The following is an 18,599-nucleotide window of genomic DNA, read 5'->3' as shown; positions in this document are numbered from 1 at the left end:
TACTTTTCCAGATGGCTATTGTTAAGCAATAATTGGAATCTGCTGTAGGAAATAAAAGTATTTTGCATAGAGTAGGCATTTAGTCAACAGTGGTTAAACTGAATAACATTTTACCAAATATCTCAGTTCTAGTCTCATAATTCAGAAAAAACAACAACATACAAACTCTAACTCTTCTTAGGCCAAAACAAGAGGACTGCTCTTCAAAATGAATTTGTTTATAACTTTTTAGAAAAGTTAACAGTAAAAACGTGTATTTATTTTTAAAGTTAAACTTTTTGAGCCTATAGTTCAATAAGTAATTTTCCTAACCAAGTTTATTAATTCTGAGGTGCAAATCTAGCAAATTCATTCAAGCTTTTCTCATTTTGTGTTCTGTTACCAGTTTATTATATTTGAGAAAGAATGATGGAGATGGAAGTAAACAGGGAACAATTGCTTCTTACTTATTTCAGTGACTTACATGCATTCTAGTCTCTCCAATAGAACAGGCTGCAAGGAACCAGCTTGAGTTACATGCTGAGTATAACTCATATTCATCTTACTTGAGTTTAGTGTTTACTGTGTCAAAATTATGTGTAGCCGTCTTATTTGGGGTATTCAGTTTGCAATTACAAACTTGATGGCAGGTTTCTTAAATATCTGTGTGTTGTTGTTGTTTATTTTTTTTAAAGAGATTTCCCAAAGTTGCAGATGGCTGGCTCATCTCCAAATACCTCTTCAAGGTACTCTATGCTGGTGATGTCTCCCGCCACTGAGCTGCACGGGAGCATGGAATTGACTTACTGGGGAGGGCTGTATCAGTTAAGTGATCTTTTTTAGTACATTGCATGGGTTTTGCAAAGCTTTCTGGTTTTGTTTTTGTTAATTCAGAGGGCACAAGTATGCTTGTACTAATTTTTAAATTAAAATCTTTTTTGTAAACCCACACAATATAATAATCCATTTACTCTCCTTCCTCTCCCATGTGATCCCCTCCATATTTCTATTAAGTTCCATGGTTTTAACACTATTAATCAAGTATATCTGTGTTATTAGAACCCTTAATGACATAAGAGTTATTGGCTATTTCCTCAATTTTATAACTGCTGTGTAATAATATTTCTATTACATGCAAACCAGGGGCTCGGGCAAGCTGTGTAAATTTTCCAAAATCACTCAGTAAAACCTACATGAGCACTATCAACGGTAACTGCTTTGCCATTCTTGAACCATTAGTGGGAATGTATTCCTTAGTTTCCTTTCTCCCAGGGAGAATGCATTCCTTCATTCACTTATTGAGAACTTTTTTATTGAGTTGCTGCTGTATGTAAAACACTGCTAGGCCTCTGTACTTATGACCTAACCTTTTATTATGTTTTTTTAATTAGAAAAGAAATACTCATTTTTAAAGATTATAGTAAGACTTAATCACTACTGAAACAAATCACGCTTGATTTCTTCAGGTCTACACATTTATATGTAGCTCTCTGTATGGAGTTCAGCCTTTGGTATTCTAATTTAATCTGCTGGTAATCTAAACCTTATATTAAAAATGCTGGTGGAAGAAAATAAAAACCAAAACTTTTCTACTCTGCTTGGAAAGATGGTAAAATTACTGGGATAAATAAGCCTATAAAGTCAAATTCAGTTTTCAGATTCTTGGATAAACCTGTTTATCTTAATTTTTTGTTCTGGAAGATTAATAATTGATTTATTCTTATGGTATAGATACATAGTTTAGATATTTGTTTGTGATAAATTCCTTACCAGTGAACAAGATGTTGTTAGTAATAAGATATTAAATATATTTTATGTATTAGTAACTGTGATTCATAGTTGCTAAATGATTTCCTTGAAGCATCCTGTTAGTAACATACAGAGCTAGCAATATAAGTACAATTATCTAGTCTAGACTCATACTTACTAAGATTCAGCTTAAAGTGTAATTAAAGTTAAAGTATTTAAATTTGTTTTTTTTAGAATGTTAATATGAGAATTTATTTCAAAAATTAAGGTCATAATTTTAACTTCAAAGCTGAGTGATCTAAATAAATATGAACCTCAACCAATAATACTACTTTTTTTAAAAAGGAAATGATTCTAACCTCTTACAGAAGTGGGAATTTTCTCTGTTCAGTAAAAAGATAGTGGAAAATTTTAAACTGATTTTATATAATAGCTGTAAGAAACTTAGGATTGCTGCTACAAAGTTTAAAGTGAAAAATTAAATATCTATATATTAATATATTGGCAGCAATAAATCCATAAGTAACCTATTTCCTTGAAATATCTGAAAATATTTGCAGTGATATTGGAATGATGTATTAAGATTTGATGTGACTATTTATACTGCTTGTCTAGATGAATAGCAGCTCTTTGGTATTGTCATCTAGGTGATATATTTTAATGCTCAGAGAACTTCAGCTTGTGAGACCAGGTTTTCATTTACTCTTTGTATAGCTAAGCACTAGTACAAAGGGTGGAGAAAAGAAGGCACATAACAGATTCATTTCTATTTTATGTTATCAAAAGATAATGTGTCATTAACTACTATTGAGTAGAGAACCACTTTGGAGATTTTAGTTGTTCTTCTCAGAAGGTCTCATTCTGTCCATAAAATAAGATATAAACAAAACACAAATGTATTACATGAAGTGAATAGATGTCTAACTTCAATAATGTAGAAGAGTAGTTTTAGAATAACATTGGATCCTAGAGATCACATACTATTTTTAGGTGCCGAAATTGAGGCAGTTTAATGGGAAAGACATCAATGTAGCTGGTTTGTAGCGGATCACCTTTTAGGATAGCAAACTTTTCACTACTTCTCTGCCTAAAGTGAATTAGACTTGGATTAATAGAATGGGAATAAGTTTTGAAAAGCTTGTTTAACTTTGTAATTGGTAAAAAGTCAACTTCTAACCACATATATAATTGAAAGCATATTATACACCTATACTCGTCAAGAGCTTTGAAAAGTGAATAGTTGAGGACAACATATTTCTTCTCTGGAATAAAAGGTTTTCAATATACAGACTAGTCAGTTTCTTGTAATGTGATTTGCTTTTGTGGTTACTTTTAAAGGAAATAAGAATATCTTGGGAGTGATTATTTATTACTTTTTAAAGGCATGATCATCTTGTAGCTTTGCTTTTTAATTTTCCTGTTGAATACTGGTTACAAATAGCCCGAGTACATTTTTTGCTATCAGTTAATCTGTGTTTAAGTAAAAGCGATGTTCAAGTAATAATATCTCAGATAACCAGTTGAATTGTACCTGTATTATTTTAAATTAAATTCAGCCCTTTCATAGATGCAGAAATTATTTAGTTATTTAAATAGAATTCTAGGATGTACAGACAAGTTACGTGACAGTTTGTTTGGAAGTTTTTAACAAGGGAATCCACTTTCTCTTAATCAAAGCAGATCCCTCAGAATATGAAAAATTCAGTGTCTTGATTTAAGAACTTCACTTTGGAAATGATATACATGGAAGAGGAAGGAAGGCAGAATCAAGCCAAGTCATCCTCACATTTAGTTTGTTGAGTAGATAGAAGTGTCATGAAGATATACTGGTTTATTTTAGGACCAGCGAAGTATGATGATATGGCATTTGGTTAATTACCTGGTTTCTTGTTTTGTAATCTAGTCCTTCTCTCCTGTGCAAAAGTCTTATAGATAGCATCTTCTACACACAGCAAGAGTCCCAAGGATTCAGTGCCCATTCCTTCTCCGTTTAACCTAATTCTAGATTTTCAGTTTTTCTATATCTTTGTTTCTTCTCCTCCAAAATGGGACTTTGTTATATTCTTTTGGTTTTCAAAAGCTCTACTTTGAAACCTCTCATAAGTTTTCTTCAGTCATGTCAGACTCAGGAAATTTAAAATAAAGTCACCAGATAAACCTTGTGATTCTACGTTTTTAAAATTAAGGAATGATCCCAATTGATAGAAGCCAAAGAAAAATTAGTTGAGACTAGGTATATTTTAGGGAAGCAAATTTAGAATGGTTGATAAGGGCCAAGGTTGGATTAGGGAATAAATTTTAAAGACTTTTCTAGATTGTAAGAAAACGATGGGAAAAACTTCAGTTTGTATCTCATTCCCACAAGGGGAGCTTGGGTCCTTTGACTATTTGTATGATACTAGTAATAACAATACCAGTAATTATTAACACCTGCGCTAGACTGTGTACCAATTGCTGCACATACATGATCTAATCTACAAGTGTTCTCATGTAAGTACTACAATTGTCAATTTTAGAAGAAACTCAGACTTACAGAGTAAAGTCATGTGCTCAAGATTACATAGCTAGAAAGTGATCTAATTCAAGTCCACCTGACTCAAAAGCCCATCCAAATGGCTAACAAATTAATGTCATGAAAATTGCCCTAAAGACAAACTATACTGAGAAAGTTCCAGGAACTTTTTCAACTAAAGAAGAGGGGGGGGGGCAAAGGCAAGTGATGGAGAGAGATTGAGAGGAAGAGGGGGATTATAAATATTCCTACAGATGTTGGTTTGTTGGTAGTAATATTTGATTTTAAAGAGACATCTGAGGAAGGATTTGTAGATGGCTGTATGTTTTTATTTATATATATTCAAAAGTAAGTATATTTGTTCAGAATATTTGATATTTGTAATCTAACGTGGAGTCATTTTGGTACCAGATTGTCATTGAACTGTCACAATAAAAAGATACTAATTCGATTTTTTTAATTCAAATTTTTACATGCATTGCAAGTAAGATAATTTGCTTTGTGCTGATTTACCAGTTGATTTGCTTAACAAATATTTATTCAGTGCCTACTGTGAACTAAGCACTGTGTCAATGCTAGACGTCAATTTAAAGACAAAAGCCCTGCCTTAGTGATTTTACCACCTGATATGTGAGACAATCAAGTAAACAGGCAATTAAAAGGATAAGTAAGCACAGGGTGCTGTGCCAGCAGATAGGGAGGGACTGGCTCACTGTAGGAGAGGAGGCCCTTAACATTTCCTGAATTATAGCAGTTACCTATCACCATATATAGGCTTTCTATTGGTTGATTAATCATATTATTAGAAATACCAAGGGTATCTTTTTAAAAACACCAATGCCTGGCCTCTCCCTTAAAGATTCTAGTTATTTATTTTGGTGGAAACCACGCAGGAGTATTTGTTAAAAGAAGCCAGTTACTCTTATGGGCTGCTGTGGTTGGAAACCACTCAAATATCATTTCAGACACTGCTCCATTTAAATGGTGCTTGCCGACAAGAACACTTTTTGATGTTGCTTAGAGAGGAGTTGTTACTGGGGAAAGGAAGTTTTGAGATAAATAATTGAACACAGAGAAGCACAGATTTAAAAATATATAAAAGCTAATCTTTCTACATTAAGATTAAACAACTTCCCTAGGTAAGATTAATCATTCCAGACAATTGAAAGTATTAAGATGCCTTTCATATCCCATTTAAAAATACTAAGAGTACAAAATGGTTCCTATGGATCTACTAAAAGTCCCGCATAGAAATATTAATATAAGAAATACACAAAAGAACATTTGTTCATAAACAGACACATAATTACTCAAATTTGAAAGGTTAGAATAGTAAATGCCTGAAGGACTTTTTATGGATTGGTGACTAGAAGAGAGCAGATAAATGATAGTTCCAGGCAAGCTTTATGGCTTTATAAGTGAGAATGGTTGGGTAGAAGATTATGAATGATTAGTGAATGTGGGATTCTAATTTATTATGTTTACTGATAGGATAGACTACACAGTATTTCATTTGTTTGAAGTATCTCTATGAAGAGAAGAAAAGGGTGACTTTTTTTTTTTCTGTTTTTCTGACTAGAGAAAGCTTTAGAATACTACTGGTGACATTTAAATTAATGTTTAATTAGAACCACAAGGAAAATTATCTGTGTGATACCTAAAAGACTATGCTACAATAATAGGATGTTAAACTGCAAGAGAGTTTTTTAGTGTCTAGACCCTTTTTACTTCATTTGGTTTCATTTTGTTGAGGAAACTGTGATTCAAATTCATTAAATAAATTGCCCAAGTAACACAACTAGGTAAAGGTAGAACAGGACTCAATTTAAGGCTTTTTGACATTGAGATCAGTGCCCTTTCCACTACTATACCACACCATAGAGTTCTGTTCATGTATTTTGAATTTTCTAGTCTCGTTTTCTTTTATTTTGTATTACAATTTGTCTCCTGAAGGTCAAGTAACCTGGTTTGGTTATGAAAGTCCTCGTAGCTTCTGGGACTATATCAGAGTGGCTTGCCGAAAAGTTTCACAGAATTGTATCTGCAGCATTGAAAATATGGAAAATGTCAGTTCCTCTAGAGCTAAGGTAAGATGTAAATATTAATATGCAATGTGTATAATCCTAAGCAGTTTTGACCCAAATGGAAAATGTTGAGCTCTTTGCTATCTAAAATATTTGTTTTCTTTGTTGGAATTAAGCACTTGACCAAATGTAACATCTTTCAGAGGCTTGTTTCCTTTTTTTTTTTTTTTTAATTGCATGTAGTTATTTTAGAATGCTCAGGAATCTTCACTTTTGCCTTATTGGATAGCAGGAAGGTACGAAGCTAGTCACTGTAAATTTTTTTTTTGAGAAGCACAATGAAATATTTCCTATTCTGTGACTTTTCTGCATTTCTTGAATTACCTAAATCGGTGGCTTTCAGTGTCCTGCAGAACCCTGGGGATCCATAATATCAAAACTATTTTCATGTAATACCAAAATGTTATTGGCCTTTTGCACTGTGGTGACCTTTGCACTGCTGATGCAGGAGCAGCGGTGGGTAAAGTTGCTGGTGCTTTAGCACGAATTGAGGCAATGGTATCAAACTATATACTATTATAATAGTAAGTCATTGAATTCTTCCCTACCATCAGTTCAGCCTTAAAAAAAAAAGCCACTTTCACTTAAGAATGTCCATGATGGTGTATAAACCTTATTAATGCTATTAGTCTCAACCTTTGAGTACCTGTCTTTTTCATATACTGAGTGACAAAATGGGAAGTATGCATAAAGCATTTCTGAAGCATATTGAAATATGATCATTGTCTCAAGGAAAAGTATTCATGCAGTTGTTTGAATTGCAAGCCAAACTAGACACTTTTGTCACATAATACTATTTTTATTTGAAAGAAAAACATAGAAATTATAGTTTTTTTAGACTTAGACATTTGGCAGACATTTCTTGAACAAAATGAGCCTACTACTTCAAGAAAAACAGCTGACAGTATTTGTTGCCAATAGTAAAGTCAAAGCTTTCATATAAAAATTAGAATTTTTGAAAATTTGTATTCACCATCTTAAACTTGGCAACTCCCCAATACTTAAAGACTTTCCTGGTGACATAGATGTTGATATTACCACATGTATCTTTTAATTGTTTAATGAAATGTGTTGACACTTGATAGAAGACCAGGGTAACTCATGTTTTTCAAATGAACCAATGCATAGAATTATAGTCATGCATGAGGAAAAGGGTCCATTCAAAGTGCAAAGATAGATCAGTGGATTTAATGTAATATAGTATGAAAAAGCTCACTGATATGGTTATAGATTCTATGTTGCAATTAACCTTTAAGAAATTATTACTTACTGACTTTTGATGCAGAACCAAAGAATATTCCCAATTATCTGCAAAGGCTATTAAAAGATTCCTTTCTCCAGCTATGATCTGTATGAAGCTAGATTTTCTTCATATGCTTCAATCAAAACAACACAGTGTAACAGATTGAATGTAGAAGCATATATGTAGTTCTCTTTTAAGCCATACATTAAGGAAAAAGTGTAAAACATCCACTTTTCTCACTGATATTTTTGTTTATGAAAAGATAGATTTTTGTCATTAAAATGTTATTTATGTTAACATAATACATTTATTATTTTAAACTTCTTAATATTTTAGAAGTTTCCAGTTTGACTTCTAATACAGCGAATATTGATAGCTATAACCTATGTAAAGGCTCTTTGGAGTCCTCAATAATTGTTAAGATTATAAAATGTCTGAGCTGCTGATAAGCTGTATCAGCTTTAGTTTAGGAGGTTTTTTAAAATTGGATTGTCATAGTAGCTTTCCTTACTATTTTTGACACTTAATTACAGAATGAAATGAAGTAGAAAATAAAGATTAAAAATAAGTATGTACAGTTTTAAGACATAATTTAATTCACTATTTCACAATTATAAACTTATAAATTACATGTCTGTATAATAAGCAAGAGTATAATGATCATCTTTCAAAAGTGTAGTTTGTAAATTTATTGTTCCTGTATCCATTTTTATTTAGGATTTCTTTTTTTCTCTTGGAATATTTTTGGTTCACAATATTGGCTAATACATATAGAAATTAAAGAAAGCATTTTGTATAACATGAACTGAATATTTACGTTTTAAAAAATAATTTATAATATTTAAATTTAGTGACATAATTAGAAACATTTAAACAGCTTAAAATTCATAATATGGAATTGTATTTTTGGATAGAGTTGATCGCTATGATTTTTGTCACCTTCTGAAGCTGTAGAGTTCACTTTCTAAAACCACTGCTTCTTCCTTCACTGCCTCCTGCCAGTCTCCAAGCAAGGGGCTGTCTGAGCAATACTTCTGCTTTAGTATCTTCTCTTTTAGATTGAATTAGTTTTCTTCTCTGCCTCACATAATTTTTTATGCCAATAAATGCCTTCATTTCTAATCAATTATACCTATATTTTTAATTAAAAACCTTTTCTCATAGATGCTTCATCTGTTTTTTTATTGTATGTTAACAGATTTTTTTAGTCACAACTATTGAATTTACTCGTTTATTTACTTTCTAATTGTCTAATTGACTGCAGGTTTAAAAAATGTAAAATTTGAATTCTCTTTTGCATCTTAATTGAGTTTGTATCAGTTTTCCTCTCATATTTTCCTTGTGGTTTAAGAATAATATCTTGGTTTCTGTAGCTTAAGATTGAAAGACTAGCTGTGATTTGAATGAATCAAGTCTATAAAAATAGAAAATACCCAGGTGGAATATAAACTTTATTTTCAAATTAAAAGTGGGAGAGATTAACATGACAAGTATATTCTGAACTCCTTCAACACAGGGAGAATATATTTATAGAACTAGCATATCCCCAAATACAAAAGTAGTCAAGAAGTTAATAAACATTGGAAATGTAGTATGTGGACCTGAGTGTATCAAAGAAGCCCAAACCCTGGCTCACCACCTCTCTTAATGAGACTCTTGGGATTAGGCACTGGAAGATGCTGCCTAGCAGAGAGAGTTAATATTTTTATTCTGTGGCAAACAAAAACAAAAAAACAAAAAGCTGTGTTGAGTATCAAAACACCATAGAACATTTCACGTTCCAAATCCTGCATTTATGTCTTTGTTTTGATCATGCCTCAAACAAATGCCATTTACTGGGAAAAGAGAAATCTATGATTTGCCTGGTTACACTGTGAAAAATCTGCAAGCGAAGATTTTCTCTGTCTTCATTCATTGCAGTAGGAAGAGTCAAGTACTTAATCTACTCAGTAAATCCCACCTGCCAAGTATCAGGATTGAAAGATTAAACAAATACCTCAGATGGCAGGTTTGCGGGGCCTTTGAGCTTCAGTCTGGAGTGACTCCAGTACTCTCATCTAACCTTGATATTTATGAAAACATACTAGAATCGAAGTACCAAATTTACATGCTAAACAACGTGCAACTTAGTATACTTGGTACCAAAACAGAGCTTCGTGTTTTATTTCTATATAAGAAGCCAGATTCACTCTGATTACACTTTTAGGGTTATGTGAATGACATTTGAAGCGATGGAAGACAAGATGTACTGTGGAGCAATGACTAATTTAGTATAGAAACATTCTTTTTTTCCTTAGAGTGGAATTACTATTATTATTTTTAATTAAAGTTTATTGGGGTGACAATTGTTAGTAAAGTTACGTAGATTTCAGGTGTGCAGTTCTGTAATACATCATCTTTATATATCACATTGTGTGTTCACCACCCAGAGTCAGCTCTCTTTCCATCACCATGTATTGATTGGATCCCCTTTTACCCTCATCTACCACCCCCTCCGTTTTTTTTTAAAGATTTTATTGGGGAAGGGGAACAGAACTTTATTGGGGAACAGTGTGTACTTCCGGACTTTTTTCCAAGTCAAGTTGTTGTCCTTTCAATCTTAGTTGTGGAGGGTGCCGTTCAGCTTCAAGTTGTTGCCCTTTCAGTCTTAGTTGTGGAGGGCGCAGCTCAGCTCCAGGTCCAGTTGCCGTTGGCAGTTACAGGGGGCGCAGCCCACCATCCCTTGCGGGACTAGAGGAGTTGAGCCGGCAACCTCGTGGTTGAGAGCCCACTGGCCCATGTGGGAATCGAACCGGCAGTCTTTGGAGTTAGGAGCATGGAGCTCTAACAGCCTGAGCCACCGGGTCGGCCCTTTTTGTGTGTTTTTTCTTGTTTTTAAGAACAGTTAAACTGTTTTTGGCTAGGTTAGGCTTTGCTAGTTTGTGGTTGCTTACCCTGTACATTCCTTCGGTTATGAAATTTAATATATTAGACCAATTTCTGAGTATACTAGACACATCAACCAACCATACATCCCTCCATCTGATAAATTTGTATTGAGCCACCTGTACCATGACAGACCTGTGATACAATCTTATGACACATGTCCCTAATCCTTCCCAGTCTTTTTGTCTTGTGTTCTTGTTTGCATTTTCTCTTGTTCAGATGGTGGTCTTGTCAGTGGTCTGCCCTAGAGGTAGGTTAGCCAAATTTTCTACTGAAAGAAGCAGAGGCAGAGGGGGTATTAATTACAGGCACACCAGAGTTATCAGATACTCAAAATTTACAATACGATGTAGTATTGCAAAGAGGCCTTTTTTGATCATTTTCTATTACTCACAAATCTGTCTCCTTTTTTAAACATGACTTGATATTTCCTATGCTTAGTTCTTTATTGTGATGGCTCCAAACCTGGAAGAATGTCAGAAATACTTCGGAAAATTTAAAAATAAACAGTTTCCCAGGCAGAAACCAGAGATATGCCCCATTTGTTCTACACTTTATCCATTTTAAATACTAATTTCATATAACTCTTTCTAAAATACTGTATTTAAATCTTTCTAAAATACTATGTTTCTCATATCATTTCTTTTCTCCAGCTCTCCCTGGTGCCTAGCAGCTATGAACAAATTATTTATCTTCTTTAATTTTATCCACTTATTCAACAAATATATACTGAGTGCCTACTGTGTGCCAGAAACTTGTAAATACTGAGGATACAATGGCAGTGGTGAAAAAGATGGCAAAGAGCAAATGTTATGTACATTACATTTTAGTAATACAACAAACAAACAAACAAATATATAAATAATATCTCAGAGGTCATGGGGGAAAATGGAACTATTTAAGAGGTTAAAAAGTGCTAAGAGTGGTGGAAGAGAGCACATTCTTTTAGGTAGGGTGTTTAGGGAAGGATTTTCCTAACATTTGAGTCAGGATATGAATTAATGGGAAGAGATGTGCTGTGCAAATATTAAGAGGAAGCATGGTGCAAATTAGAAGATAAGGTCATGATTAAAAGTTTGGATATCATTCTCAATGCAATGGGGAGCTACTTGAGGGTTTCTTTTTTACTTTTTATTTTTTTAAAGCAATAGTGTACTGTTATCTGATTTACATTTTAAATGATCAGCTGGGTTCAGTATAACAGCAAGTCGGATGCTAAACAAGCTGATCAAAGATTTCAGTCTTGTTCTAAAAAGACCACAGGTTAGAGTTCAAAGTCAGTAAAGTTTGAGGAGCCTCTGAACACTCAAGGCTTTTATTTGAGACCCGAGAAAGGCTATGCTTTGGGAGTAAGGAAAATTCACATGAATACCAGCCCCAAAAATGTTTAAAAGTGGTGCCCTTAAATGATGCAAGGTTAGTTTCAAGTTCACAGTCTGCCTACCAGAAGAAAACTAAATCAATCCTAGAAAAGGTAGCATTATAGCTGCCACAAATTTTCATCACAGTGTCTAGTATTCAATCAGAAATCACCAGGCATATCAGGAAACAAGATCAAATGACTAAAACGAAGAAATATGAAACAATTGAAATAGACCTATGGGAGATGCAGATAATGGAAATTTAAGTAATATAAGTTCAAGAAAATACAAATAAAGTTTAATAATAATAAATGACTGGAATGTATACGAAAATAAAAATAGAAAACTGCAGAATATTCATTTTTACCAAACACATACAGAACTTATACAAAAATTGATCGTTTCCTGACCTATCCTTCATCTCAGTGAATTTCAGAGAATTGAAATCATCTAAACTATGTTATGTAACCACAGTAGAGTTAAGCTAGAATCAATAATAAAAAAGGTAACTAAAAATGTTTATGTAAATAAAAATTGAGAAGGACTTTTAAATTACTCCTGCATGAAAGAAGAAACGGCTTTTGAAATAAAAATATTTGGAAAGTAATGATAATACAACACATAAAAACTTGTGCATAGGGGAAAATAGGCTTAAATACACTTTTATGTATTTTTTTTTAAAGAATAAAGGCCAAGAATTAGTGATCAAAGTTTTCATCTCAAGAAGCTGTACTTTTTTTTTAAAAAAAAGTAGTAAACCCAAATTAGAAGGAAAGAAATAATGAACAAAAATTCAATTAAATTAAAACAAATGTGCACTAGAAGAAAATCAACAAAATCAACAAAGAAGTTAGTGTCTTTTAAAGGATTAATACTATTAATAAGCTTCTGGCAAGACTAAGAAGAAAACGAGAGATTATACATAATCAGTATCAGGAATGAAGAAGAAGCCAACCCCATAGACCCTACAGGAATTAAAAATCCTAAAAGAGGATATTATGAATAACTTTATACCTATAAATTTGAAAATTTAGGTGACATGGGCAAATTATTTGAAAAACATCACTTACAAAACTAACACAAAAAGGAAGAAAATATCTGAATATTCTGATATCTGCTAAAGAATTGAATCTGTGGTTTAAAATCTTCCCCTTTCAGGCCCATTTTTAAATTGAGTTGTCTTTTTCTTACGGATTTGTAAGAATTCTTTGTATTTTATGAACGAGAGTCTTTCGTTAAATATGTATAATGCAAATATCTTTGCCCATACTGTGATTCATCTTTTCACTCTTAAATGATTGCAGTTCATCCCCTGAAATAAGAGGAAGAGTAGAATGTATGGATATTAAAATTCAATCAGGTTGGTAGTTTGGTTTGTGAGATGAGTTTCCTGTCTTCTAGTTGTGTCTGTTTTTTTTTGAGAGTCAAGTAAGACTCTGTTTTTGTGTCTGTTTTTTTTTTGAGAGTCAGAGTCAAGTAAGGATAGTATTGTAACCTAACTCACACAAGTCTTGGGGAGGATTAAATATCTTAATTTGTATATAAAGCTCTTAAAACAGCGCCAAGCATATATTAATTCATTAAGAAGTGTTGACTACTTTTAATCTTTTTTCAAAAACCTTCAGTAGCAAACAAATTGATATTTTTGTCTCTGAAAAACAAACAAAACAAAAAACAAAAAAACACACCAAAGAACAGAAAACTTTCATGGTTCACCATTATCTAACTGATAAAATCTAAAATGTTAAACTTAGTTTTCAGCTTTCTCACTTCATGGTCCCAAAACCTTTATAAGTGTTTGTCTTCTGTACTAGTAAAAGTTCTTTTGTTGGAAAAAAAGAAACTTAAAACCATCACAATTTATTATCGAAATATAACAGAGAACTCCATAAATATCCAAGGACAAGAAGGTGGATGCAGCCCAGTTTTGTATGGGTTGAAATTAATAAATCAGGAAGCAGGACTTTTCCGCATGTTTCTTACCTCGCAATAGCATAGTGTCCTGTGTTTCACATTCTCTGGAAAGCAACTTGCCCTGCTTCTGTTTTGGTGACATCTTGACCTTGTGATTCAGGCCACCATCACTAGTCTTTTAGATGAAATTTCACAAGAGAATCTTGAGACTGCTGGCCAGTGGCTTGCCTCTTCCTTCTTCTGTTCCAATCAGCTACAGCTAATTGTAGGTTCCCCTAGGCTTACTCAGCAAAACCAATGAAGTGATGAGCCCCGGGCAAGCTAAAAGGGGTTTTGAGCTTAATGGGCAAGTTGACTGGCATGTTAACCATACCCATATCATTCCTTTATTTCCCAACACTACTGATGCTTCTACTTTGACAGGTTTTACCACTGTCTAGATTTACTACTCCTTTTTGATCCTTTCAATCCAAGAGTTTGGTAAATGCACTAGACTTGTAGTCATTTCTAAAAAAAAATGCTTTATTCCTCCATACTGGTAGTCGACCATCATATATATCGATTAGTGTCACCTTTATTCTCAACTGCCATTGCAGTGTTTTGATTTTGTATATAGTCAGTCTTCATGAACTTTCAGAAGATTTGTGAAAGGGTTGAATGAAAATGAAAGTAATTGAATTTAAAAATTCTCACTACAAATATAATCTCTTATACTCTTTCATTCTAAACAGAGTCCAGAAGAAATGCTTTGGATTATAAAAAAATTAATTGGTTACTCCCGACTATTGAATGATGTTACCCCTTTTCTAAGTAAAATTAAGTTATTGACATTTAGTCAGATTTGTTTCTTTCTGTGATTTTTGTGCTAGAGTATGCTTCTGAGGTATTTTTGTTGTCTATTTGTTTTCTTCTGGTTTAAATATTTGGTAATAGTTTTTCAGAATTCTCTGGAAGCGCCAAATTCAGTAACTCATGATTTGGATACATGCTCATTAATGAAATTTGGTTCATCATTAGTTGTCTAAAACCTCCCTCTGGAAAGATAAGTGAGAAATTTTCTTAAACAAGTGGCGTGAGAGTGATTGTTTTTATTAAGGAGAATGGATTTTCTTCCTCATGTTTTATAAGGGTACTCATTTTATTTAGCATGTTGATTTGGGCATGGAAATAGAGCATTGTGTCTTCTGATACATTATAGAACTCAAAAGATATTTTTAACCCAACTACTCAATGGTTCTGTTTCTTTAAAAAGTTAATCTGACGTGCTTAACCATACACCTTCAGAGAAACAAGATATATACTATGTAATCAAAATTTACCTGTTTTTATTTACTTAATTTTGTTAGTCGTTATCAAATGTATATTCTGAAAAAAATGTTTTTTATATATTAATATGCTTATATTTTCAATGATGCAGTGAGCAAAATAAGTTTTAACTTCTATTTTTTTTTCATATATGATTCTTTCTTTCTTTTAGGGTAGAGCCTGGATCAGAGTAGCACTCATGGAAAAACATTTATCTGAATACATCTCCACAGCTCTGAGAGACTTCAAAACAACCAGGTTTAAAATTCCTTTTAATTTTCAAATATATACTTGTAAGAGTCATCTAAAGACTTAGCAATAAGAATAGAATGAAGACTCATTCCTTTCTAAAGTCCTCATTATTTCCTCCTTTTTGTACTAGTCAGATTAATCCACTGTCTTCTCAGGAAAATGCAGTTTGTTGACTAAACATACTTCTATCTTGGTTTGTCTTTTCCGGCTTCACGTTATGTTTGGAATATCTTTTTGAATTATTTCAATTCTCACTTTTGCAGTACTTGAAGTTGCATTTTTCCCACAGACTTTTCCCTGACCAATTTTAAGAAAAATGTATGAAATTCCTATAGCATTCTTTTTCTTTCCACACTACAATTTTTATTTCTTTGCTTGTAAAGAATATAAATGGATCATTTACTTCTTTAATTTACATATTGTATAATTAATGATTGCTTGATTATCTTTTTAGGGCAGTCTGTACCAGTGTTGTTTTACTTGGGTTGTTAAGAAATGATATACTGTGCCATGTGAGAAACAGAACTTTATTGATTTTTTATGGTGGTAAAAAAGGGCTCATATTAGGACAACTATCATTCCTATTAAGCTCTAGTCTACTAATCTATTAATCTTTTGTTAAAGAAACCACTTTTCTCCATTTCAAAATTATTTGTAAATGAAAATATTCAAGAATTTCAATAACTTAGACATGTGCCTTTTTAGTACAGTAGCCACTAGTCACATGCCACTATGTAATTTAAAATTAATTAAGACTAATTCAGTTCTTCACTTGCAATATCACATTTCAGGTGTTCTAGCAATGTGTGGCTAATGGCTACCAAATTAGCACAAAAGAACATTGCTTCATCATAGAAAGTTCTGTCAGACAGCACTGCCTTAGACTCTTAAATTGCCATACTTATTTCAACCTCATTAATCACATTTCTGAAAGAGAAGAAAAGAGTGACAGCTATAAACCAGTCTTGATAGAGAAAATTAGGCACATATGTAAAGAAATTATCTAGAATCTTGATTTCCATATCCTAATGCATTGTTTGATATTTTGGATTTTGAGAAAATCTGGGCATTTATTATGACACATTCTTTTAGCTGACTATCTGGTACAAATTATGAGATCTTTACTTAGATGTGTCTATGTTTTTAGATAATAAAATGGTAAATTTTTCACATGTAAGATAAATACTATCATGATTATAAATTCAACCAGGATATAAAGAGTTTTAACTAAAAGAAGTATTTGCATAAAGTAAATCTGATATGTACTTATTGAATTCTTTAAAAGCAATGTGCTACTCTTGTGCTATTTCTAAAGATGGACAGTGAGGTGATGATAAACTCTTAGATATTTGAAATGAACCTTATGAAATTAAGCATTTGTTTCTTTTATTTATTATTACTAGTAAATAAGTTTAATTATGAAATATACTAAGTATTGAGGATACTAAGACTTTGAAAATAAGAATAGTGTCAAAAACTCATAGATGAAACCTAAAAATCCTAAATGAATCAAAATGAAGTTAACACTAATTATCTCTTGTGCAATAACAAGATTAAAGTTATGATAGTCTTTTCTAAATAGAAATTAAAGCATTAATAATATCTCCAAGCTGTTAGACATGTTGCTTAGTTTAGGCAGTTGGGTGGGGTAGAAATAACTCTTGAATAGACTATTTTTAGAATGGGAAAAGCTTTTTGCCTTGTTCTCAGTTGTTAGCTGTCCTTTTTGATAAAAAGGAAATGATTCAGCTCAAAAAGTCCAGGAGGTAAAAATATTCTTATAACAATATATAAACATATATTATTCAAACAGAAACATGGCTTAGTATATGTTTATACACATACACCAATATATATACACAAACATAATATTTAAATGTGAATATAATGACCCTGTAATTTTCAAGAAAGGAACTAAGTGGGGAGTTATTTCAGAATTCTTATTGTAGAAAGTAGCTTAAAAAATGCAGTTGTGAAAAATAGTCTTTTTTAAACTATTTACACTTTTTTTTACTGAAATCAAACCAGAGAAATTTCTTAATTATAAGTAAATGTGATTATGAACTTCTAGACAAAACATACCTATTTGGAAGATTAAGTTTGTAAAATACAAGCAAACTATTGGAAAGAATGTTTGCACCTTACCTTTTGTGTGGATGCTTCCTGACATAAGTGCTGTAGAAATGAGAAATGATCTCTAATCCTTTAAGAATCTTGAGAGTATCTGAAACAAGTGATTTCTTCTTGTTCTACTGTTCACAGATAGAGTAATGATGTCTAAAGGTGATACAAGTTTTTACCCCAGTACAGAAGGAGCAGCTACATGCGCTAAGATAGGCAAACCTGAAGTACTAATCAGTGAAAAACCAAGATTAAGGTTGGTAGGAGAACTGTGGAGAACAGATACACAATAAATATTCATCTTGGAGTAAATGATAATGGCTCCAAAGTATTACAGAAATTCATGTGATCTGTTTGCTAAGGTGGAGGATGTCTTGGTGAGCAATTGAAAAAAAATTAAAAAAAAATCCTTGAAGAGTTTCATAATTCAGGGCTTGGGATGTTATTGGGAAATAGCCAGAGTTGGAAGTTGGCAGAGTCAATATTAGAATCCAAAAGGGGAAAAAAAAAAAGGGAATTGTTTTAGTAGGTTACTGGGAAAACCTAGAGATAGAGAAGTAAGGTAGAAACTGAATTAATTTGTTCAAAGTTTTAATTTCTCCCCACCAACAGATGGAAAAATACTTCGAAAAGTTAAGCTGAAAAATACAAATGTGACATTTAAAACAAGATTGAAAATATTCTTGTAAGAATTTGAAGTAACAAATATGGAAAGTATAAATTAGAGATAAAATTAACTTTATAGAGACCTGTTTAGTACTTTGCAACTGCACCCAGTAACTTTAATTTATAATGACAAAAGTGTTCAGAAGAAACGTTAATTTTCTCAATATTATAGTAGGAGTAAGAGAAGTATAAAATAAAACTTCATAAATTACCAGGCTATCATGAAGTGGGAAAAAAAATAAGTCGACAAACACTTCCCTCAATTATAGAAAAGTAGATAGAATAGTGATAAATTACCAGATCTTTCAAGAGCTAAGAAAGACTTCTAAAATCTGAATCTGTTTAAAAGTTTTACATTAAGATGAAAAAATATTAAAAGGTGCTTACGGACTACTGCCCAACAGCATATACAAAAATTAACTCAAAATGGATCAGAATTACGGTAAATGTAAAACTTTTACAAGAAAACATAGATGCAAATCTTCATA

The 18,599-nt window shown here is 32.3% G+C and overlaps 1 protein-coding gene across 4 annotated transcripts in view; it reads left to right on the top strand.

Annotated features, from left to right (window-relative positions):
- The window catches only part of RUNDC3B (RUN domain containing 3B), a 121,824-nt gene that overhangs the window by 47,224 nt on the left and 56,001 nt on the right, over window positions 1–18,599 (top strand). For 2 of the 4 annotated variants that reach the window (XM_033088126.1, XM_033088124.1), the window contains exons 3-5: window positions 675–725; window positions 6,194–6,327; window positions 15,245–15,330. In XM_033088126.1, coding sequence (XP_032944017.1) covers window positions 675–725; window positions 6,194–6,327; window positions 15,245–15,330 — 271 coding nt within the window. The remainder of the gene's footprint in view (window positions 1–674; window positions 726–6,193; window positions 6,328–15,244; window positions 15,331–18,599) is intronic. The other 2 variants (XM_033088127.1, XM_033088125.1) reach the window with 1 other exon arrangement.

The sequence above is a fragment of the Rhinolophus ferrumequinum genome, chromosome 20 (assembly GCF_004115265.2).
Source record: "Rhinolophus ferrumequinum isolate MPI-CBG mRhiFer1 chromosome 20, mRhiFer1_v1.p, whole genome shotgun sequence".
Classification (NCBI taxonomy): domain Eukaryota; kingdom Metazoa; phylum Chordata; class Mammalia; order Chiroptera; family Rhinolophidae; genus Rhinolophus; species Rhinolophus ferrumequinum.
Note: the sequence above shows the minus strand (reverse complement) of the source record. Positions and strands in the feature narration are given on the sequence as shown.